The 25235-nt window shown below is 36.8% G+C and overlaps 1 protein-coding gene across 9 annotated transcripts; it reads right to left on the bottom strand.

Moving 5' to 3' along the window:
• LOC133822694 (uncharacterized) lies at positions 1-19457 on the bottom strand. Of its 9 annotated transcripts, none has more exons than XM_062255117.1 (27): positions 19081-19457; positions 17081-17193; positions 16856-16982; positions 16344-16442; positions 16151-16219; positions 15919-16053; positions 15674-15742; positions 14809-14864; positions 14527-14686; positions 13870-14037; positions 13311-13395; positions 12853-13083; positions 12658-12761; positions 12511-12553; positions 5950-6107; positions 4717-4827; positions 4362-4430; positions 4028-4171; positions 3174-3248; positions 2912-3088; positions 2723-2808; positions 2577-2631; positions 1587-1712; positions 1107-1220; positions 495-611; positions 348-409; positions 1-257 (listed from the first exon to the last, which is right to left on the bottom strand). In XM_062255117.1, exons 1-27 carry the CDS (start codon positions 19195-19197, stop codon positions 224-226), a joined length of 2904 nt encoding a protein of 967 aa, XP_062111101.1. In that variant the 5' UTR covers positions 19198-19457; the 3' UTR covers positions 1-223. The 9 variants fall into 9 exon arrangements, with proteins under 9 accessions (XP_062111101.1, XP_062111103.1, XP_062111102.1 ...); XM_062255119.1 differs by having other exon boundaries at positions 12658-12752; XM_062255118.1 differs by having other exon boundaries at positions 13870-14034.
• Positions 19458-25235: the final 5778 nt, after the last annotated feature.

The following is a 25235-nucleotide window of genomic DNA, read 5'->3' as shown; positions in this document are numbered from 1 at the left end:
TGGTCAAACAAAATGTGTGAATTTAAGTAAATTTTGTACATGCATTAATATTTCTCGACAAGTTATTTTCATTTCCGAATTCCCGAGGCAAGTAGAACATTTGTTTTGGAAGTTCTTTATGTGCAGCAATGAAAAGGGTATGACTTGTACTGATCATATAGACCAGAGCAGCAAGGGCTTGTTAGGAGGTTCCTGATCGAAGGCTCGTCATTAAATCAATTGATTAGAACCTGTGGAAACGGCTCCATGAAGCCATTCTTTCAAGAAGGGAAAAAAAAGTTACCGCAAATTTCAATTTACATTCAAGAAGTTCTTGCAATGAATTATGTGTAAGAAATAGCAATTACTGGCGTTTTCTGTGGTAAAGTGAATAACCAACAAGAGCAGACATCAGGAACGTCCAAAGCACCTGGCACAAATTGTTAAATCATTAGCTTAATTAATATTATATGGTTAGGTAAACACTAGTCTTAAAAAAAAAATACTGAAAGTACCGTATTGATCGTATGCCAGCGTTCGAGCCTTCTAATCCTTGATTGCATGTCTTCAATAACCCCTTCCATTGGAGAAATATCTCGACTTGGCGAAGATTCAGAAGCTGAGCAACTTCCCTGTTTGTACCATCATATGAATTATACCAAAGCTTTAGAAAAAGAAGCAGTAACTAAAGGTTCATGTGAAAATAAGAAGCAACTTCAACATAATTTTCAGATGGATGTCTAATTGGGTTGCATCCCTAATTTCTCCTTTAGGATGCCAGCCACTAATTTTGAGTTCTAGTTCTAGGAAAATGTAGTATCGATATGATAGTACATGCCCTGCCAAGTCCATGACCAGACAAGACTATATAGTGATTTTGTTCTTGTTCCTATTAAACACACGATGCTCCAGTAAGAAAAACCCTTGATCTCTCCTCTTCTATCTGATGTGATGTTGACATATTGAATTTTTCTGTAACAATGGTTTTTTTATTATTATTGATTACATATCTCTGGTAAATTAATTTGTGTATGCCCAAATGTTCTTATGTATGCATTTAGACATAACAATGTAGAGTAATTATTATCATAACCATTTGAACTTAGAAACGGTACTTAAAGGAATACCTGAGAATGAATATATTCCACAAGTTCGTGCAACCTTGCAGCTTGATGAGAGTGAATACCAGCAGAACTTCTTTCTATTGCTGGTAATCTTTCCAGGACTATTTGAAGATAACTCTAAAGCAAACAAGTGAAAATAACATTACTTCACTAAAGAAGAGAAAGCCCTCAGTGGCACGTCCCATACCAATTCATGCAATATACAAACGTATTTTAATACATAACATAATATATACCCCAAAGGTAAAATGACAAAATAGTTGGAGATCTTGGATAAAACTCAAAACCCTCGAAGCCATCTATAAGACATTAGCTCATATGATACCTGGCCTACTGATAGTAAGGATGGAACCTAATGACCCAGTCACTTACTCCCTTCCACTCGTAACAGTGGATTAAGAGTTCATACCAACACAAATATAACCGAAGGCACAGAGCATTATACACACACACACAACAAAAAAATAATAATCAAGGCAAAACCTTAGTGGTATATGAACCATCCAATTTAAGCATTGAACCAGCAGCTGCCACAGCCTCTTTATTAACCCCCTTGATTTGTAGGTAAGGACCAAGGGAATCTTGCAGATGATCGACCTCAATTAAAATCTGAAATGAGCAATAAAAGCTCAGGCAATATTTTAATAACCCAGAACAAATTCAAACATCAAAAACTTGAAATAAAAGATATTTTGATAGCACTCTACACAGCATAATGTTGTTTTATGGTGAATAGAAACACCACAACATACAAATACAATATTATTGACATACTGGAGCAAATTTAACATCTCAACAACAAGACACTTGAAAATCACAATTCATACTGAAAACGAGAAAAACATACTCACTTGCTAGAACATCTAAAACAATCAGGTTTAACTAAAGAAGTACCCATCACAAAAGTGTAAGATAGATCATCTGAGAGAAATCATATCAGGTAAGAACTCTCTTAGTTGGTCAACTTCTACAACAAAGAAAGAAGTGGTCTTCTGGTTTGAGGTGTTTAAAAAGCAATGCAGATCATCAATAGACAAGGCAACAGATGACCAGTTATAGCAAGACAAATCTGGAGTTAGAAGTTTAATTAGGACAAAAGTTTACATAAGCTAGTAGCTACGGAAGTTTGTTTTCATGGTTTTGAGGGAAAGGAGGGACCTAGAAGCTTCTATTATTGTCTACTTCAGACATGTTGGCATCTTGGACAATAAGGTGAGCCTTTCTGTTATATATGATAGGGTATATTTTCTTGGAGAGGAATAGCATGAAGTTTATTTTTTTTAAAAACCTGTAAAAAAAATTATAGCAGTATACAGCGCATACCTCTTTCAGAAATCTCAAAAGAGAACATTAACATGTAAACAAATGATAATAATATAATAAACAAATAAAAATTTCAATGTGACATCTCCATGGCAGGTGAAATAAGCTTCCAAATGCATAATATATTGTTTAGAAAAGCTTCTCTCTTACCTTTCCATCTTGGTAAATAAATGCAGATGCCTCAATATAAGCTACTGCTTGATACCTAACATCAAAAAGTAAAATCAATTACTTGATGGTATAGCATAATGCCTTGCAGCCTTCAACCACTGTTAAAAAGGAATATCTTTTCTTACCCAAGGTTAAGAAGGCCAGCAACCGTACTAATGCTGATATCAAAATCCACTTTGGGTTGTATGATGAAATTTCCTTCTCTTATGGGCTAGCAATCATAATTCCACAAGAAGCAGAATCAGGTTTCAGCAGTTTCAAAGAAAGAGACCATGAGTATAGCAATGAAATACACGAGAGTTTTCAGTACAAACCTCCCTTATCAATAGTGCAAATCTACCCTCACATATTCTAACACGTATACAATCACTTTCAGTCAACTGTCCATTAGTAGGAATTCCAGGAAGCTTAAAATATAAATCAATAAAATTCTGAACAGAGCTGCAGAACTTCGCAGGATCAAGAATTTTCAAAATATCTTGATAAGCTACCTGTTACCATTTGGACAGAATACATATTATCAGAATCAAATCACAAATAAAAAACTTTGATGAGACAAGAGTGATGCCGTCTTACTTGCTTGTTACTCTTCAGTACAAACAATGAGCTCTCAGGGGAAAGCACAGGATCAAAGTCATTTCGAATTTTGAGCTGCATTTGAAAGAAAGAAAAATACAGCATTTAGTTCTCATAAGTGAACCAATGTTTCAAGCATAGTGCAGCATCAGTAATAATGCATGCATCTTTCAAGAAGTTCTATCGAGAAAAGAAGTATTCAGAATACCAAAACTTAGACCACTCTCCAATGGAAGATGCAAAAATAGTGCTAAATTTAGCACAAAAAGTTAATAAATGACATATTTTGCAAAACTTTTACAATTGTGCTCCAGTGCACATATAGATGTAAAAGTGATATAAGTATACATTTAATGCTAATAATAAATAAGATACCAAAAATAATAATAAAGTAATAAGTAATGGAAAAAAAGCAAATAAAAAATGAACATTTTATGCCAATAATAAATAAAATATCAAAAAATGTAATAAAATAATAAGTAATGGCAAAAAAGTAAATAAGAAAGTAAACATTTATTGGTGATACATTGGAGCAGATCATCCTTGAAGTGGATTATATTTTGGCAATGCATCATAAATTTGTTGGAGATGCTCTTATATTAAGAAAAATAGTACTCTACACTGTCACTGTCACATTAACAAACTCCATAATCCATATCTTACAAAACAAAACTTCTTTTTCTTGTTAAATGGGTATAAAGCACAAAATTGGTTCTCACAAAATTCAAATAAGTACTAGTGTTTTTAAAGAAGATTGTTTCTAGATTTCTTGAAATAATATTGAAATAGCAAGTAACCATGACAAGATAAGTTATCTATATGTATAAACTCTGAAAGACTCCAAATCCACTAACATGTGCATGAACAAGATGTGGTTCAATGTGCTGCTGAAACATTGGAAACACTGTCATCATAATATCATTCTGGGACATAAAACACCCCACTCTACTTTTATCTCTTTGAACTCGAGAAATAAGATGTGAGTGAACGCCCCCAACCTGTTTTTAATAAATCAAGAATGAAAGAAAAAAAAGATTAAAGGTAAAAGGTAAAAGAAAATTGGTCTTATCCTCAATTTGAAAAGGACAGTTTATAAGGAAATAAAAAAGGAAAACGGTAAAAAGAAACTACAGATAAAAAATAAAAGGATAAAAAAGCCTCAAAAGAGAAGTAGGAAGTTATCTTTACCACAGCAATCCACAAGTCTAGAGATTCTCGGATATCAGGATGCAAAGCATAAACTCCTTCTAAAATGATCTGCTCAAACGAAACCAATTTTTTTTCACCGATCTGGAAAAAGCTTAAAAACCAACATCATAAAGAACAGTTTTACTTGCTTGAAGCATTTAGTTATTAAAATGGTCATGAAAGGTGAGATATTTTAGACCAGCTATTCTTCGGTTAAAAAAAGTCCACACCAAACTTTCTGTCTCTGTGATTTCCATAAAGTATCATGTCATTTTTACCACACAGAAAATAAAGCATAATCTGAAAACTGCCAGCGCAAATTCCAGAGCAATACAAAACATGTTTGACAACAGACCACTCCACAATCTTCTGAAACTTCAAGTTCCTTGAAGCCACTCCGGGCACCAGTCTCCAAGTCAAATACAGGTACTTTTGTTCTTCTGCCATTCCTTATGTCATCAAAATTCTGCAAATGATTGTCAAATAGTTAAGGTACTAGTACAAACTTAAACGGATCTTTTCCAGCAAACACCAAAACTAGTAAAAGTATAAATCCATAAGATTTACCATGTGTATTAGATATAAGCAGTAATACCTAAGCAGATATCAAATAAGTGAATGAAAATAATAGAAAAATGGTACAGATCATTCAAGACTTAGATGAAAAAATGATGGAAATATTTCTTACATACCATGAACTCCAAAAAGGAAAGAAATTTCAAAGGAAATAGGTCGCTCATGAGTGTAGATTGAGGGGTGAAATTTTTTAAAGATAAAATTGTGTTGTCTACCAAGGGAACACGTAATTTGTTTTGAAGGAAGATTTTGAGAAAATTACAGACCTATAATGATTCATAACCCCCTCCCCCCTCTTTCCCCAAAGAAAGAAATCAAAATTTGAGCACAAGTATCCACTGACACGAATTTGGCACAATATATTTCGTCAATAAAAAAGAATTGGATTTTGTAGAACAAAAATAATAGACTCTAGCACTACCATGTACAGACAATATAAAACTATTAAAAAATAATACTGTTGGCTCTCTTAGCAACTTAAACTTTTGGGATGAATTGGTTTTCTTTTTAACATGATAACAAATCAAGAGGTAAGTTCAGATCCTTTCTCTGGTCAATATTTTAATTTGTAATTCTGTGTGTTTCTTTGAGTGTTTTGGTGGACAATTTCCACCTTTACTTGTATTTTTGATCTTTGATCAATAATACAAGTAGTTTTGTTTAAAAAAAAATAACAAATTAAAAGTTTCATATCCATGCATTTGCAACCTCCTAACTTCTTGTTTGCATCTCATAATATAATTGTGGGCCTACATTGTGATAATTTGTAAGCTTTTGGGAATGGATTGGTAATCCAATAAGAACCTAATTTGAAAATTTGACTGACCAGTCATGGACTTAATCATATAAACATAGTTGTTTCATCCAACTCTCTAGACTCCATTAATGGCTCCAAAACTACAGCAGATGATTAATCATGTAATTCATACAGCACAGGGTACAAGACACATAAAAAGTAAATAAATAGAAGATAGTTTACTGAAGAAGACATACACAATGATTGAAGTCTTACTTTTAAAAGCAAAGATAAATCAAGTGAACTGAAGTCATCATACTTAAAATCCTTTACTTGCTCAGATCTGTAATAGCTTTCAAGAGAAATTACTTCACAACCAACTATATTTGCCATTTTGTGAGCTAAACTAGTCTTTCCCGACCCACTTGGACCACCTACAATACAACAATAAGAAGAAGAAAAAATAAATTATCACTAGCACAAACAATGTTAAACTGCTGGAGAAGCAGATTCCACAGACAAGAAAATAACATCAATCCCAAAATATATCTTTCAATTGAATAACGAAACCTGTAGTATAATCATTTCATGAACAAGAAAATGTAACTTTATTATTTTAGACTTAACGACCACTTGCGGCTAGCTCAAGCGGTCTTGGGTGGATGGATGAGTGTGTGTTTGTGAGCAGTAAGGAGTTCAAGTCTCCATAAATATATATGTATATATATAAATTTATATTTTAGACTAGATTCGTTGATTCAGTTAAGAGCATTGTCTTCATTTAAACAGAAAGAATACTCAGGGATCATGCGCAGTTTCACAGACAAAATCAACGCCACACACCAAAAAAAAAATGTACATAATTTTTTATTTTTTGGAAAAGAAACTTCTTTGTATTAATGGGAAAAATACAAAGATGAGAGATCAGGGAAAGATTTCAGGAAGCTAAACTACAGCTCAAAGCAGAAAACAAACCTGTGCATAATTGTAACTTAACACTTTAATGCATGTAAATATCTAGATGAGAATCTGCTGTATTAATAAATCAGAACAATAAAAGGGAATTACGTCAAGATTTAATTATAAAATAAAAAAGATGAATATCATTTTCTTTTTCACGGAACTTCTACTCAAAATTCATCAAAATACAAGACATCATTGCAGCAAAATACCAAAACATCCTTGAGCCTCCACAAAAAAAAGTATATTTTCCAAGATAGGGTGGAGTTGTGGTAAGAATCAACCTGTCAGTTTCAAACAATACAGCAACAACAAGCCAGGGAACCAAAAAAAAAAAAAATGCACAGCCAAACAGAAACAGAAAATAGTCAGAATTCTCCTTCCATAAACTCTAGGATTCGAGAGCCTAGTCTCTCCAATTACTGTTTACAAATTCCACACCTCATTCTAACTTTTTGGGCCCCTTATATACTTAGGTACCCACTGAATAAACCTACACCCTCCCTTACATAATACTTGCTGTTATAACTACTTTCTCAGTCCCCAAACTACCCTTTCTCAGCTCTACTCTAACGTCTTCTAGCATAGACAAAGGTCAATGGTGGCCTATCAATACCGCCCGCTAGGAGTTTCACCTTGTCCTCAAGGTGAAATGTCGGAAATTGGTCTTGAATCACGCCAAAGTCCTCCCATGTTGCTTCAAAATCTGGTAAGTGACGCCACTTAATCAACGCCTGGGGAGCTTCCTTATGTGAACCTGGCCGAACTTCCAGAACTGATTCGGGCTCCAACATCCACTCTAAATCAGCCATGAGACCTGCTGGAAGAACTGTTGCTTGCTGGTTTGGACCCAAGGCCTTCCGAAGGAGAGAGACGTGGAAAACTGGATGAATGGCAGCGGTGCTTGGTAAGTCCAAGCAGTAAGCAGCAGCCCCAATTCGTGCAGTCACTTTAAAAGGCCCAAAATACCGAGGCGCCAACTTCTCATTAACGCGTTTAGCTACGATGCGCTGCCTATATGGTCTCAACTTCACATACACCATCTCCTCCACGTCATAATGAACATCCCGCCGTTTCTTATCCGCTTGTTGCTTCATTTTCTGTTGTGCCCGCTGTAAATTCTGTTTTAACAGTTCCAAAACAGCATCTCTTTCCGTCAAATTCTGCTCCACTTCCGCGACTTTAGTGCTGTTATACTCAAATCTAATCAATGGTGGAGGGTCCCGATGGTAGACAGCTCTAAAAGGAGTCATTCCCGCTGCCGAATGAAAGGAAGTATTGTACCAATACTCAGCCCAAGGTAGCCACTTCACCCATTGGCTGGGTTTAGAGCTCACAAAACAGCGGAGGTATGTTTCCACACAACAATTCACCACTTCCGTTTGGCCATCGGATTGTGGGTGATAAGCGGTGCTTTGCTTGAGTGTTGTCCCTTGGAGTTTAAACAACTCTTTCCAAAATAAACTCAAGAAGATTTTATCTCTATCGGAGACAACGGACCGCGGAATGCCATGAAGTTTCAACACCTCGCGCACAAAGACAGCCGCTATTGATGCTGCTGAATAAGGATGTCTCAACTGAATAAAATGTCCATACTTGCTCAAACGGTCGACTACCACCAATATAGAATCAAACCCATTTGATGTGGGCAGCCCCTCAATGAAATCCATGGAAAAATCTTCCCAAACTTGTTCCGGAATGGGCAAAGGTTGCAACAACCCAGCAGGAGATTGAGCCAAATATTTGCTTTGTTGACACACCGAACATTCCATAACAAATTTCTGCACATCCTTCCTCATTCCTTTCCAATACAAGTCAGCGGCTAGTCTTTGAAATGTCTTAAAAACTCCCGAATGACCCCCCACTTTGCTGCCATGGTACTCTTGCAATAGCAATGGTATAAATGGTGAAGAGGATGGCAAAACCAGCCGCCCCTTAAACTTGAGACAGCCGTGAAATAAAGAAAATCCCCCACTCGGCTTGCCCATGGATAACTCTTTTATGATTCCAGCCAACGTTGGGTCGCTTGCAACATGTGCTTGTAAGTCCGGAATAGAAATGAGGTTTGGAACCGAAATGGCAGCGAGGATGGGCTCCCCATGGAGTCTTGATAACGCGTCGGCAGCCTTGTTTTCTAACCCGGGTCGGTATTGGATATCAAAGTCATATCCAAGTAACTTTGTGAGCCACTTTTGATGTTCTAACGCCACCAGCCGTTGTTCCAACAGAAATTTCAAACTTTTTTGGTCAGTCCGCACCAAAAACTTCCTTCCAAGTAAATATGGGCGCCATTTAAGCACCGCCAACACTATGGCCATCAATTCCCTTTCATACACCGACTTAAGCTTATCTCTGGCTGATAATACCTTGCTGAAATACGCTATTGGCTGTCCTTGTTGCATTAAAACAGCCCCCAATCCCACGCCTGAAGCATCCGCCTCCACCACAAAAGGTTCCGCAAAGTTGGGCAGCGCCAAAACAGGGGCAGAACTCATGGCTTCCTTAAGCCGATTAAAAGCATCTTGGGCTTCCGTTGACCACCCAAACGCGTCTTTTCTCAGCTGGTCTGTCAAAGGCCTTGCAATACCTCCATACCCACGCACAAACTTACGGTAATAGCCAGTCAAACCCAAAAATCCTCTAAGTTCGCGAACTGATTGTGGGGTTGGCCACTCTTTCATTGCTGAAATCTTGCTTGGGTCGGCTGAAACACCCTTGGCTGAAATTATATGACCCAAATATTCCACCCTCTCTTGTGCGAACAAACATTTCTTGTGATTGGCATACAATTGGTGAGTTAATAAGCGGTCCAAAACCAAGCTGAGATGGTGCATGTGCTCCTCCAATGAGCTGCTATACACCAAAATATCATCAAAAAAAACCAGAACAAACTTGCGTAAATAGTCGCGAAAAACCTCATTCATAAGGGCTTGAAATGTGGCTGGGGCATTGGTCAACCCAAATGGCATGACTAGAAATTCATAGTGTCCGTCATGGGTGCGAAAAGCAGTCTTCTAAACATCCTTGGCAGCCACTCTAATTTGGTGATAACCCGACTTTAAATCCAGCTTTGAAAACACTTGGGCTCCATAGAGTTCGTCTAACAACTCATCAATCACGGGGATGGGAAATTTATCAGCCACCGTCTCCCTATTCAACGCCCTATAATCCACGCAAAAACGCCAACTCCCATCTTTCTTTTTCACTAGAAGGACCGGGCTCGAAAATGGACTTGTACTTGGGCGAATAATACCCGCTTGTAGCATCGACCAGCCGTTCAATCTCATTTTTTTGCACCTGAGCATAGCGATACGGCCTCACCGAAACAGACTGCGACCCGGGCTTAAGTGTGATGACATGCTCCCTAGCTCGGCTAGGAGGGAGACCCGACGATGACTGAAATACTTGCTGGAATTTCTGTAAAACAGAGTTAATGGCTGCTGGAATTGCAGGAATGGCCGTCTCTTCCTCTGTAATTAACGCCCCAAAGTGAACCCAAAACCCTTGGGCTTCCCGTTCTACCGAACAAATCATGGCTTTCAATGTAATGGGCGACTTACACAAACTTGGGTCTCCTTGTAATGTTATCCAAGTTCCTGCCATTTCAAACTTCATGATCATTGTACGCCAATTCACTTGCATATTGCCCAGCGTTTCCAGCCATTTAATCCCCAAAATTACATCAGCTCCTCCCAATTCCAGCGGAAGAAAGTCCGTCACCACCCGCAAAGCTCCCAAATCCAGCTCAACTTGTGCACATATTCCTTCCGTCCGCACTTTCCCACCGGTGCCTAACAACACCCCATAACACGTAGTTGCTGTAATCGGTATCCCTGTAGCCGATACAACATCCATAGAAATAAAATTATGGGTCGCGCCGCTGTCGATGAGTACCGTTACTGGTTGTTGTCCAATATGGCCAGCCAACTTCATTGTATGGGCGGATGAAATGCCCACCAAGGAATTGAGGGACAAGGTTGCCAAAGTTTCTTCGCCGGCTGTAAGTTCCTCTGAATCTGGCGAAGGTGGCGGGGAGTCATCTGTGTTCGCATTATCCTCTTCATCTGACAATAAAAGGACCTGTAATGCTCGCTGTTCGCACTCATGACCGCGAAAAAATTTCTTATCGCACTTGAAGCAAATACCCCGCGCGCGCTTGTCTTGGTATTCGGCTTCTGTAAGCCGTCGGAACTGCTGCGGTTTGGGTGGTTGACCGGCGACGGAACTGGGAACGGTCGTGCGTGTAGGCGGTGACGAGGACGGCGCACTTGAGGCTGGGTGTCCGTACGCGTGCGGCTGAGGCACATGGTAAGCAGACTGGTTTAGGGCTTGTTTCAAATGGGCTGGAAAGGACTGAGTTGATTTAGTCGAACTGGGCCGAAACCCAAGGCCCAAATGCAGCAACTGGTTTCCTTCTTCAACCCTCTGTGCTGTATCCATGATTTGGGCTAACCCAATGGGTTGCAGAATATGCAGAGCAGCTTTTATCTCATCCTTCAGACCTCTCATGAAGCTGCCTTCCAAAATATGCTCAGGGATATCTGGAACACGTGAAGCAAGGACCTCCCAACGCACCCGATAATCCTTGACTGTGGACGTTTGGATGATCGACAGAATCTCCTCAGACAATGACCCAATCGGTGCCGCACGGAATCGCAGTAAAATCAGCCGTTTCAGCGTTGCCCAGGAAGTGATCGGCCTTCTCTGATTTTCCCATTGGAACCACGTTAAGGCATCCCCATCGAGTCCGATGATTGCCGTCTCCAACATTTGTGGCTCCGTCAAATGCATCAATAAGAAATATCTCTCTGTTCTGTAAACCCAACTGTCGGGGTTATCCCCGGAAAACAGCGGAAGCTCCATTCGAGGTGGCCGATAATCATGGCTGAAGGTCTGGCCCGCAAACGGCGGCTCCGATGATGGCTGTTGCTGATCGTGAGGCTGGCTGGAAGGTTCCCCAATGATCGGGGGTGTGGGGGAAAAATTCTGGCCGCCTGGTGAACGCTCCTCCTCCATCGTGCGTCGCTGCCTGTCGGATTCCATGGTCATAGAGCCCCCCGTCGGCTTCCCCGATGCCTGTAACAGCTGAGCCAAATGAGCCACCAAGAAATCCATCTTCTTCTCCATAGCCGGTAGCCTAAGAACCTCTGTCTTCATCGATTCCAGCTCTTTGGGAAGGTGCTGAAATTCAATTCTGAAGCCATCCAATTCCTTCCTAACTTCCGACTGCAACAACTCCATTCTCTCCTCCAATACTTCCGTTTGCAGATCTTTTTTTGGCCCCATGAGATCGAATGCTCTGATACCACTTTGGTAAGAATCAACCTGTCAGTTTCAAACAATACAGCAACAACAAGCCAGGGAACCAAAAAAAAAAAAAATGCACAGCCAAACAGAAACAGAAAATAGTCAGAATTCTCCTTCCATAAACTCTAGGATTCGAGAGCCTAGTCTCTCCAATTACTGTTTACAAATTCCACACCTCATTCTAACTTTTTGGGCCCCTTATATACTTAGGTACCCACTGAATAAACCTACACCCTCCCTTACATAATACTTGCTGTTATAACTACTTTCTCAGTCCCCAAACTACCCTTTCTCAGCTCTACTCTAACGTCTTCTAGCATAGACAAAGGTCAATGGTGGCCTATCAAGTTGCTGATCCAGTATGTCTCTTATCTCATTCACTGAGTGGAAATGAGATTCCAACTCAAATGGAACTAATAATAGAATATAAGCATGTTAATTATCACTCAGAAAATCCTATGCAACTCAATTTACATACTTTAATAGCATAACAAATATGTAAGTGCTAGCAGAAAAACAAGCCAAGTTTAATATCAACAGCTAGAAGAGGGAGGGAGTAGTTCAACAGACCAATTCCAACTATAACTGGGAAACCTTTATTCTCCAACAAAGCCTGAAATTATCAACATAAGAATTATATAAATAATTCTGTTCAAGTTCTCACTGTCAAAACTTCAAAATGATTAAGAGACTTCTAACTTATCTTCCAGTCCATACCTGTATTGCTTGCACAGAAAGAAGTAATCCTCTATCCAGGTCATATGAATCGGGCATTGGAGCAAGTTTCATGGTGTCCCTGAAACTGGAAGGATCTGTGGTTGCTTCATGAGAGAAGTTTAAATATGACGATGGCAACATACCCAGAAAAAATAAACAGGCAAGCAGAATAGTCTCTTAGTCAAGGAAACATACCTATGGCTGAGCTATCTGCAGGAGGGTCTGAAGAAATGAAATGCCATGTTGCCACTACAGGTTCCATTTTTGATTTTGTTGGAGACCGAGTCCATGGCTGAGATAGATCCTCAAGCTTATTAACAAGATTCGGAGTAACCCGGATTGGCCTTGGTGCAATTATCGTTTTGTCTTGATTGCTGGCCAGGGATGTATTAGGCAAAAGTGGAGGTGTATTAAGACGAGGTACACCTGTACAGGCCAACAACACAATCCTTGTTACTCTTAACTCATACATGTATATTTTATTTTATATTTTTCTAAATCACCTTCAAACAAATGCCAAGAGAGAGAAGAGTGAACCACACAAACTTATAAAAAAAGGCTCAAGGAAACCACATAAAAGCTTTTGAATAATTTTAAATTTCACAAGTAAAATAAACATTAATAAATTAGAAAAACATTGTCTCGTTTACAACCTTTTCTCTCCATAATCATTTCAAGATATGATTTAGTGAGCCACGTTCCACTAACACCCATCTTTGATGCTTCATTTCCAACTGTCTACAGAAAATAAAATTAATCAAGGTGATAATAAGTTTAAAATACAATTACATATAAAGTCATGTTGAAAAGGATTGATAAAGGTAATGTGTTCCCTTCTAGTAACTTGGTTGATCCCAAAGTAAACAGATTTCATTTGTGTTTACCAAACAGGTTGTCCACCAATCCTCCCCTATACCCAAAATATACTTCATATGTAATAGAAAAAACTTCAAAACACAGGACACTAAAGCAGCATATCCTAATAAAAGAATGTATAAGGACATCAGCATAGTATCAACAGTAAACCTCTGCAAAGTAATAATATAGGCACACAATTCATAATGACTTTATTTACATCCCAAAGGGACAGCCAGGTCACTCTTCATCAAATGGTTGATCTTGTGTTCAAACCATGGCCATCACCCTTAAAAAACTTCTCCAAAAGAATGTTAAAAAAGAAACACATTTTAGTAAAGAATACTAAGTTCATACTTTTCGATTTGTACCCCTCAGCACCATGAATGTCTCACCAAGAGTATCAATTGTTTCAAGTGAAATAGATACATTGCCATTATTCACTGATGTAGATGCCCGTTTATAACTGACAACTACATTGTACCCCAAAGCAAGCAGTCCACCTAAAGTCATCCTTCCAACCTGCTTTTGATATTTAAAAGGATAATCGGAAAGCAAAGAATATAAAGTAGTTATGTATTAAATAATGTACAAATAAAATGACCCGAGCACAAGAGCTTTCACATGAGTTTTAAGTAGGAATTATCTTCAAGTGCAAAACAAAACCAAAAGTAAAAGGAAGGACCACATGCTTCATAATAATAGGGGTGCACAAAATAATCATCTCTTTTTAAATCAATTAATGAAGGCTCTGCTGCTGGGATTTGGCTCTAATCCAGAAACACAAACAAAAATTTATCAAATCTAGTCAAATTACTAAGGTCTTTTTGCTGCATGGATATAGCAAGGATAAAGGAATTTCCAACTCGGAAAGAAATATATAACAGGAAATGTAAGGCCTGACAAGCTTGGGTCTTTTTACTATTCACATGCCTGAAAATCATGGCTTATTGAAATAATTTCACTATCAATGTGAAAATATTGTCAGTAATCACTTAAGAAGATATGCCTTACCTCAAACTCAGCTTTTGGCCTGATGATGAAATTCTTGTCAACAATCCTCTGATCACCAAGAGATAGATAATATCTAATACCAGATTGACGCACTTTTATCCAATCATTTGTCAGTGCTTCTTCACTGGCTGAAGGAGGCCTAAGGTACATCTCAATAAAACTGATAACAAAAAAGAAAAAATTTAAAAAAAAAAAAATCAAAAGGAAATTACAGTTTATTTCTTTCCATATCGTTGAAAAAACTGGTCAGGACTAGGAAAATAAACAGTCTGCAACACTCACTTATCTGTTTCTACTTCATATTCTTGAAGAAAATATGCTGATTGTCCACCTGGAGACTGTATCAAAAGCGTAAAAATAATAATAATAATATTAAAAAATTAAATTAATCAAGAATGATACACACACATGCCTATTTAGAAATAATAATACCACCCCACAAAAAAAAATATACTATTAATAATAAAATCGTCAACTGTAAAAATTGATAATTAAAAAAAGAAAAAACTAGTACAAATCAGAAAAGAAATTTAACATAAGAAGTTGTTTAGGTAGGCTTAATAATGTAAGAAAGAAGGAAGCATGCACACAAACACAACCATGTAATCCAATTATCGTAGTATATCTCTCCACAAATATAACACATCTACATCAGTAAAGATTATAGCCACAGTTTCTTGGACAATTAGATATATTAATCACAGTATAATGTCTTCATAGATAGTGAGGGATTTCCTGACATATGCCTCATTCTCCTCTTCTTCCTTTCAACATGTCATTTCTACATGCCTCAATAAAGCAAAAGTTGTATTACTTTTAAGATAAACTCACATAACCTTATGTCCTAGAGAACAATGCACATTTCCTGTCTCCAAACTACTTGAAATTACAAAGCGACAAGAACGTAAATGAGGAAGGTCCAAGTTCTATGCATATAACAAAGTCCAGAATCCATTGAAAATGGCCTAACAGAATGGTTGGATTATTTTATAGGAAAAAATCAAATTTAAGTACAATATATAAGTCTTGTCTCTAAACTACTTAGAATATACAGCCATAAGAACAGCATAAATGAGGATGGTCCAAGTTCTACATATATAAATAAGTCCAGCATCAATTGAAAATATCCTAACAGAAAAGTACATACCTCAGTTTTGCATTTTAGTTTATAGATTGCCTCTCGAAATGATGAGACAAAGCTGTTGTTAATTCTAATCTGCAACAAAAAAGAAGAAAAAAAAACACACTCAACTGTGGTAAAGACGGAAGAAAATTGGACCAGGGAGATAACATGATACATAAGATGGTAAGGGCAATAGAAAAGAGGAGACAGCATCTGTGACCCCATCCCAGCTTTACTAAAGTCAAGAAAAAGAGCAGAAAAACATTAACCTGTGCATGATGAAGGTCTGGCTCAATATGCTTTCTAAATAGAGGGAAAATGCTATCAATAAGGTAATCCAGCGAACAAGAATCACCAATGTCATACTTAACTTTGGACAGGAGACTAAAATGAACCCCGCCGACCTGGTATAAGAGATTTACATACGGCTGTATCAGTCTTTCATTTTCAACCAAAAAAACCTATGTATTATAAAACAAAGGATGGGGACAAAAGAAGTACCACTGCAACTCGAATATCCAGCAAGGAGCGCAGTTTTGCATGCAGAGCATAGGTGCCATCAACTATTACCTAAACACAAAAATAATACAATTATGTGTACATTCTACATATATTCGTATAAGTAAATATTTTCTCAGAACAAACCCAATAATTATCACAGTTATCATGCTAAATGCAATTCAGACATCCTTACCACCCCAGAAGAAGCACTTTTTATTTTTTCTGAACCAACCCGCTTCTTTTGTTGATAGTCAAACACTGGGATCAATGTATCTTTACCTTTTGTTAAATCCTATTTCAACATAGAGGCTCACCATAAGTGCATATACAACAAAACAAAAAATAAAACACCAGAAAAGGAAGAAGAATATATATAAGCATAGGACCCCTATTGCCTTGGATTAGAACGCACTGACAAACTCAGGACCTGAGTTGATAATACTGAACAAAGGAAGCTGAAACTTTAACTAGGAAAAATATGTAAAAAAATCCAGAACACTTGTGCTTTTCTTTGGTGGTACCAGTAAAATGTAGTTGTTTTAAAGTTCTGAGGTAAGAACAGCCATTTCCAATAGCAAGATATAAGTATGGTCATAGAAATTATCAAAAACAACATGACATTAGAATGACAAGCCAATTGTTTGGACATCATTCAACCCAAACAGGTAGATAAAGTAGACTACTAGTGTACATTAAGAAGCATACCTCAAGATTTTGAACAAGTGTCTTAAAATCTAATGAACCCAAATCATTCCCTTCATCAACTCCAGTGCGATAATTCTCCATTGATATAACAGTACAACCAATAACGGATGCCACCTTTTCTGCTAAGCTTCAGGGACCATTAAAATATCATCAACCCTAAAAATTTCAAAAGAGGGAAGAAGCAGCAGCAGCTACATGACATTCATCAAAGGAATTTATGTATACCTTGTTTTACCAGAACCGCTAGGACCACCAATGCCAACTGTGACAAGACCCTCTTTTTTCTCTCTGAGTTCTTGGATAGATTTTACTAACAAATAATAGCCGCGATCAAAAGACTGCAACATTTCAACCGAATCCTCAATTAGGAATTTTTAATGAAAGTTTACACAGCATTTGCGATGGTACACATAAAGATAAAAGTAAAACACCACATTCTAAGATTACAAGTTGGTTCTAATATAGTCAATACCAATAATACATGAAAAATATTGACTCTCAAAAGCAACATTGCAGGAACACAATAACATAGATTCACTTATGATACATAAGGATTATTTAACAGGTCAAAGAAACTTTAGATATCAAACCACCATAAACATCATCACAACAATAGCCACTAGGATGTTAATTGAAGAATTATAAGAGGCAACCAAAATGTATAGAAGAAAGAGGAGAGGGGGGGGGGGGGGGGGAACAAAATAACATGTATCTTCTATCTTCATTCTAGGATCAAAGTCCATGTCATAATAGTTTGATGCTACTATTTCCAGCCCAAACAGCTTAGTTACTTAATGGGCAAAAAATACATGCCAAATATATCTGGGCAGAAGGTAGAGAAACTTTGTCGTAGCTTTCTTTGGGGTAGTTCTGGACAGAGGAGTACGCTTCATCTTGCATCTTGGCAGAAGGTTAGCCTTCCTGAGGCTTATGGTGGGCTTGGTTTCAAAGATGGAGCTTTATGGAATAGAGCTATTTTAGCCAAATATATCTGGACTATCTCTGAAAAGCTTGAGATTTTATGGGTTATGGGTTAAATGGATCAATGCTATATATCTGAAAGGCTTCAACTTCTGGAGTTATACACTAAAATCTTATTGTAGTTGGTACTGGAGGAAGTTATGTCGTATTAGGGAGAAATTTAGTTATTCTGAGATACAGGCTGCTGGGTTTGTAAGGAGATTCCAGCCTTCAAAACTGTACAATTGTGCTTTAAACCAGCAGCTGGTGGCTATTACCCTGCAGTTTGGAGTAAGCTTTCATTACCAAAACACAAATTTCTCCTTTGGCAGGTGATTAATCCGCAGCTGCTCACCAGAGACAACCTTATTAGATTGCACATTCAGGTGACAAATCTGATGTGTCCGGGGTGTGGGAGTTGTTCCGAGAGTCACCATCACCTCTTCTTTGATTGTTGTCTCTCTAAGCAGGTTCTCCATATCATGTTTAATTGGCTTGGATTCATAGCTTGGCCTAGTGACTTCACTAGCTGGGGTGTTTGGCTTGCTAGAGCTCGGCATGGAATATTGGCTTCTGTTGCAGCTTTTACTTATAGTATATGGAGGAATAGAAACAGGTGTTTATTTGATGGCTATTCGTTGGCAGCTGATTGCCTAGCTAAGGAAGTCAAGAACACAGTTAAATATAGACTTTACTTGGTTAACTTTAGGAAGATTTCAGTCCAAGAGCAGACTTTTATAAGGAAACTACAATGTAATTAGTGAGAGGTTGTGCTGGTTTTTTTGTTATTTGTACAGAATTTGTTCTTGAGTGCATTGCACTGAGTTGTATAGTTTGTTTGTTCAATGAAGTTCCATTTTCTTCTTGATCAAAATAAAAAAAAATACATGCCAAAAAGCATCAGAAATGAAGTTAAGTTCCCTTTAGTCTCTTCATCCACCTTTCATACTGATGAATTTGCATAACCAACCAATGAAAAACTAAAAACAAAAAAAAATAGCCCTTCTGTTCTAATTGCCAAAACTTACACGACAAACAACTTAACTTCCCCTCTCTTATCCTTATTTCAAGTAAAAGCCAATTTTTTAATTAGCATGATGATCAAACCTTCCCACATAATGCATTTTAGAATTACATAACAAAAAAATTGTTACCAAATGCCAGGAAATTTTTAAAATTAGAGAAAAATTCGTTCATCACAACCCAAATTCATACACAATAAAACCAAAAACAAATATATATAAATATATATATATATTATATACCACATGAAGAGGGAGTGATTGGAGGATGGAGGAAGAGGAAGAAGAAGTGGAAGGTTGCTGCTGGAAGTAATCGCGGCCTCCTTCTTGGAAAACTCGCTGTACCACTTCATCGTCCATTTTTGAAACTCAAAGAAAAGAGATGAGCTTCAAACAAACCCTCTTCGTCTCTTTTCTTGCTTTCCTTTCCTTTGCTTGACGAATATCAATCAAATTAACAACTAATTAAGCATAATTAAAATATTAATAATTATCCATAAAAATAGTATTACAATAATTAATTATTAAAATGAAATAAATAAGTAGGTTTGGTTCTTTTTATTTCATTTCCTTCTCCTCCAATCCTCCCTTTTTCTTTCCTCTCCCGCTCTCGATTTCTTTTTCTTTTTTTTCCTCAATATTTTCATTTTAAATAAATGTATGAAAGAACAGCAGCTGACGTGTTTACTTGATCAACACTTTCTCTCTTTTTCTTTTTTTTTTTTAAAATTAAATATCGACACTTATTATTTTTTTTTTTACTGGATTTATATTTTTAGGGTGTATTATAAATATATGTTGAAATTTAATGTAAGGCTAGAGAATAAATACTTGTGTGTTCCTTCTCTTTTTTTTTTTTTTTTTTTTGCTGTAATGAACTTGTGTGTTCCTTGTTAAAACAACAAGTTGTGTTAGAAACTTTGGGTCGTTGCATTATTTAAACGACAAATTTATGTCGTTTCAGATACAATCAGTCATTTGTGGTATGAAGTTTTGTTGTCGTTTAATTATAAAAATACATATATATGTCGTTTAAGACCCTAGATGAATATCACTTTTGCATTTTGGTCTTAGAGCACTTCCAATGGATGTTCTACTCCATCTTTTAAAATACCTCTAAAAATACATTTTTTTCTATTTTACCTCTAAGTTTACATTATACCATACATCAGCTTCTCTATATATTTCTCTACATCATTTAAATATTATATTTTTAAACATATTTTATTAATTAAAGTAAAATAAAATAATTAAAAAAATAAATAATAAATATATATACTAAATAAGAGAGAAAAATTATAAAGAAAAATAATATTAAAATATTATATAAATGATATGTAAATGTTATGTAAATATAGGTATGGATTAATTGGAGTTTGTGCATAGCTATTATAATTATATGTATAAAGGAGTTGATGGAATGTGTTTTTGTAAGTTTTAACAAAATATTATAGAGAAAATGTATTATAAAATATATCACCAAAATATATATTTTTTTATAATTTATCTCAAATTTTTACATTATACTATATATTAGTTTTTCTATTTTTTCTCTACATAATTTAAATATTATATATTTTTTAAATATTTTATTCATTTTAAGAAATAAAATAATTAAATATAATAGTATCACACTCGTATATATACAAAAGTTTATAAAAAAATAATAAAATATTTATAGCTTGATGAATAGTATTTCACTATATATATAAATACTATTCATTTAGGTAAAAAAATATAACTTTACATCACTCATTGGAAGACTATTTTTAACAATTTTTTCTCTATATTATAAAAAATTATACATTTTACCTCATCCATTGGGAGTGCTCTAAGCTTTTGTTTAAGTCCACGTGTCTTTCTACCGTTTGTATAAAGTTTAACGGTAATTTTTTGCCAAACAAGAAAAGTACTTTAACTTTTGCTTAAAAAAAATAGAAAATTACATCAAATATTAATTTTCGCTAAAAAATTACATTTTCATGGTTAAACATTTTTGTTCAATTTTATGATTTAAAAGAAATTTTTACGGTTTTATCTTTTTTCCTTTTTTTGTATTGCTTCCAGTTATTTTCACGTTGCTTTTAGGTTTTTTTGTTTGTTGATGTTTAGTTGGTCTAGTGAGTTGCTTTCAAATTCTTTTTTAGTTGTTTTTCCTAAAAATCGTATTTTCGTAATTATGAAAGTTTGAAATCGTATTTTTGAAAACTTGAGTGCATATATTTTTTTTTAAAAAAGTATAACCGTAAAAAAGTAAAAAAAACAAAAAAATATATGTATTTAAAAAAAAATATCGTCTTTAATTTATTAACGCTTTTTTACACTCTGAGGTAGTTTTTAACTTGGACCTTTAGTATCACTAGATTATCCTTATAACCACTGAATTATTAATTATTGAGATAATAAATAATTTTTAGAGCACCTCGTTAGTACACTATCATTGACACAGTTTTTCAAATTTACTAGATACAAATAACGTGCAATACATGTTTGCTTAGTTTTATTTATAAAATTTATTAGTTATTTTTATTAAATTTGTATCATTGTCATATAAATTTTAAATAAATAAACAGTATTATATATAAAAGAATGACATAAATATATTAAAAGAAAAATTAAACCAAAACATTGTATATAATTTTTGAAAACATTGTATATGATTTTTGAAATATATATATAATATAACAACCTTTTAAATACAAATGATAATTTTTTTAATAAAAATTAAGATTATGTATTATATATTATTGTTATAATGATATTTATAATATTTAAATTTATATTAAAATAAGTATTAAATATCTAATTTTGTATTAAATATTATTATAATACTTGAATTCATATTAATAAAATTAGGACTATATATTATATACTATTATCATAATAATATTTATAAAATTTGAGTTTATATTAATACAATTATTAAATAGCTAATATTGTATTATATATTATTATAATTGTTTACCGAGTTTTTCGGAAACTCTAAATATATTAAGAATCAGAACTAGCAAAAAAGGAAATAAACTAATGTGACTAGGATTTTTACTTGGTTGGGGTATTAATAAGTGTTAGTCCATGATTCAGTAGTATTAAGCTTTGAGTTTCAACAATGGAGGCTTTGTGTAGTAAGTTCAGCAGCGTCTTTGCATGCATGAAAAATTGGATCCCTTCTATAATGAACTGAGGACCCTATTTATAGATGGTCATGTACTTTGGGCCAAACTAATCCGGGGCCAATAGGGATGTAATTACAATTAACCCTCTAATGGAGCTTGATACAAGTATAAAACACTATTCCAATATGTTAAATCTAAAGCCCATTGGGTCGGCCCAAGTCTAGTTGGACGCTCCAGTAGTCCCTTGTTCGTTGATAGTGACTGGCGTGTATGAGTCGTCATGGGGATTCAGGGGACAGGATGTGTTAGAGTAGTGGTAGTGCCAATCCCTAAGAATATTGTGCTTTTTGTGCGCACCCCTTTTGCAGGTTGGTTGAGGAGACCAATTTTCAAACTTCTCGAGGATGGCGTCAGCACGATGACATGTCCGTCTTGCACTTTCCAGACGAAGAGTCCGGGTTCATTTCCGAGGGTAGGTATCCATTCATGGTGATGAGTTTAGGATATACCCTGATGCATCAAACTAGGATGCACGGATGGAGTCGGAGATACCATTCAAGTCTCCAATGATGGGATCCGTTCATTGAGCTAGGCTATACGATGTAATGACCTTTATCCAGGTTAATACAGGTCATTCGCGGTCATGGTGTTGGTCCGAGCCTTCACTTTAGGTCTGGCTTCTCGCCATACTTCGGGTAATTATTATTTATTTTACCCAAGTTGGGCCTAGGCCTACCTTGAGAGTTATCGAAGCCCATTTAGTGGTGCCACGTGTCCTTGGTAGAAAATACGGACAACATTCACCCCCAAGTCTTCATTCGTGTTCGCGCGATGGAGACTTGTTCCTTCATCCCGGTTCAATTTGTTGGGGGCCAACTGACCAAACCTAACCTTTCGAATTCCAAAGAACCCCAACCTTTTAGAATTCCAAAGGTCCCCAAACTTTTTTGAATTCCAAAGGCCTTGGGCACGTGTCTCCAGGTGGGTGGTATGTTGACACCACCCACGCCCTGAACATGTGTGGAAACCTCTTCATTGTCCTGGGGGACTGATGGGTATCATCGCATTTCTCAAGGGATCCCATCAAGGTGAATCGATGTTTTGTCACTTAAGTAGTTTAATTAATGGTCGTTTGTCCTTCCAGGCCATCGGATGTAGTTTTTCTTGGGATACTCAATGTGAGTTGTTGGATCAAAAAGGCACAGATCATGGATCTGTTTGTATAAATACACCTACAAACTTCTCTATTCACTTTGACCACATTAAAATTTCCAAACCAGAGAGCAACGGGATTTGCTTGTGAATGTCTGAACTTGCCGACGAACACCGTCTATTACTACTCCGAGCCCACTTATTCCAGTCGAATCCGGCTTCCATTCATCAAGAGGAGTCCTTCACCTCCACCAGCCCCTCTGAGAGTATTGACGAACTGCTCTACCGTCTTCTCAAGTTCAAGGTCGAGTTTTTACCGTCGATTTCGCCCTTTCATCACCAGACTTCAAACTCATTTCTCTCAAGTAAGTGTTTCCGGTAATCTCTTTGCTTTGTTTTTCATCGCTTTATTGCCTTAGTATTCTCTGTTAAGATTCTGGTTGTTAGGGTAAATGTCATTGTATCGGCTGGCTCTAGGTAGCATAATAAGTAGACCAATTAAGTTTTAAGGTGATGTTCCGTCAAAACGCTTGTTGTGAATATTGAAGTTCGCTGGGCCACTTCGAATCATCGAACCCAGACGCCTTAAAATCGTTCGGGTGGATTTTTTTCATCTCTGCAAAAAAAAAATTTGCTTTTAGTTCCCGACTTATGCTTTCGGGACCTTAGTTGTCCCTGGCGCTCCAGAGTAAACTTCTCCAAGCAGCTTAGGAGAGTTCCCATACCAAACCATTTTGCTCGGTTTCGGTGCTAACTGCTTGGTTCTTGCTTTTTTTTTTATGTCCGACTCCCTGATCATGGCCGGTATTACTATCTTTCTGAAAGATGACATCAGCGCAGCTCCTGTGGTCCTGGAGAGGCACAAACTCCCTACCGGAAATACCTGGGAGATGGAGACAAAAGTGAACGAGTTCCAAAACTATCAAATGTTGAATGAGATTGAGAAGTCGTTCAGCATCGAGTCAACTCCTAGACTCTTTTTCTATAGATTGGCTCAGAAAGAAGAGAAGGCCCACAACAGCGCTGGTGGGTTTCGGGGCTTGGAGCACGGGCCACATCAGCATCGAGGCTAGTCTCACCTTACATGAATACTTCGTGAGGGTCCTCAAGTTCATGGGAATCACCCCGTTCCAGCTTCTTCCCCAAGCATACAAGCTTCTCGCGGGGTTGTACATGTTTTGTGCATGGAAGGAGATGGTTGAACCTACTCTCGCGGAGGTGCTTTATTATTATCGATTGGGGCCGCAGTTGAACTCGAAGGACAAGAAGTGGGACGAGTTTTACAGGATGAGAACCTGTAATGTTGGTTCCAGTATCTAAAAGCATCCCCCTGATGTCAGGCACTATTGGTTCATGACATATGGGTTCCTACTAGACAAGAACCCAACTCTAGTTCTAGACTTCCAGCGTGTGGGTAAGTTTTCATTTCCCACTCTACGCTTCGTCTTTCCTTTTTATTTATCTCTCATCAGATATTCATGTCCCTTTGAACAGCTTCGTATGCCCAAACCCAAATGACTAAATTCATCCTAGACCGAAAGAGAAAATACGCCACCTTTAGTGCCGAAGATTCGGATGTGGGGGGTTAGTGAACACGGAAAATCTTTGGCTGGTCGGATTGCTTGCCAGCCATCAATCGATAGATGCTCCCAATCTTCGGGGACTGCAACGTGAGAGGGACCCTGCGATCAAGACCGACGCAGAGAGGTCAAAGGTGGAACGTAAGTGCCTTGCGGAGCAGGCCGAGTTCGAGGATTTGGACGCCTTGCTCGAGGGGAGGCAACCCAACATTGGAGCTCCCAGAGCCAGCATCGCGGGGCAAGGTAAATCGCCTCTGTCTTTAACTCATGCCCCACACATTGAGGACTATGTTAGGATTAGGAAAAAAACCCCTGACCACTTATTTGGGAGTCCCAGCAACAGGAGGCCCCCTCCATATCCTATTGTTGTGGATTCTCTTACCCTCATGAGTTCATCATGGTTTCTTCAATATGATCTTTGCCCTAGGAGAATTAAGTCGTGCCATATCTACTGCTAAGGGTCTGTCCCAGAGGAACTTAAACGTATTTTTATCGTAGTGTTTTACATACTTCTTTCTATCTAGCTTCGTTATTGACCCTGACTTGTTTT

This window comes from Humulus lupulus, chromosome 3 (assembly GCF_963169125.1).
Source record: "Humulus lupulus chromosome 3, drHumLupu1.1, whole genome shotgun sequence".
Classification (NCBI taxonomy): domain Eukaryota; kingdom Viridiplantae; phylum Streptophyta; class Magnoliopsida; order Rosales; family Cannabaceae; genus Humulus; species Humulus lupulus.
The sequence above is the reverse complement of the archived record's forward strand: the minus strand, read 5'-3'. Positions and strand labels throughout refer to the sequence as shown.

Excerpts from the sequence above, each read along its gene's own strand:
- LOC133822694 (XM_062255117.1), bottom strand. The coding sequence starts at position 19,197 with ATGGACGATGAAGTGGTACAGCGAGTTTTCCAAGAAGGAGGCCGCGAT. Across the intron at positions 13,396-13,869 it reads TGAGGGGTACAAATCGAAAA|ACAGTTGGAAATGAAGCATC; the intron begins GTATGAACTTAG and ends TATTTTCTGTAG. Across the intron at positions 3,089-3,173 it reads TACTGAAGAGTAACAAGCAA|GTAGCTTATCAAGATATTTT; the intron begins GTAAGACGGCAT and ends AAATGGTAACAG.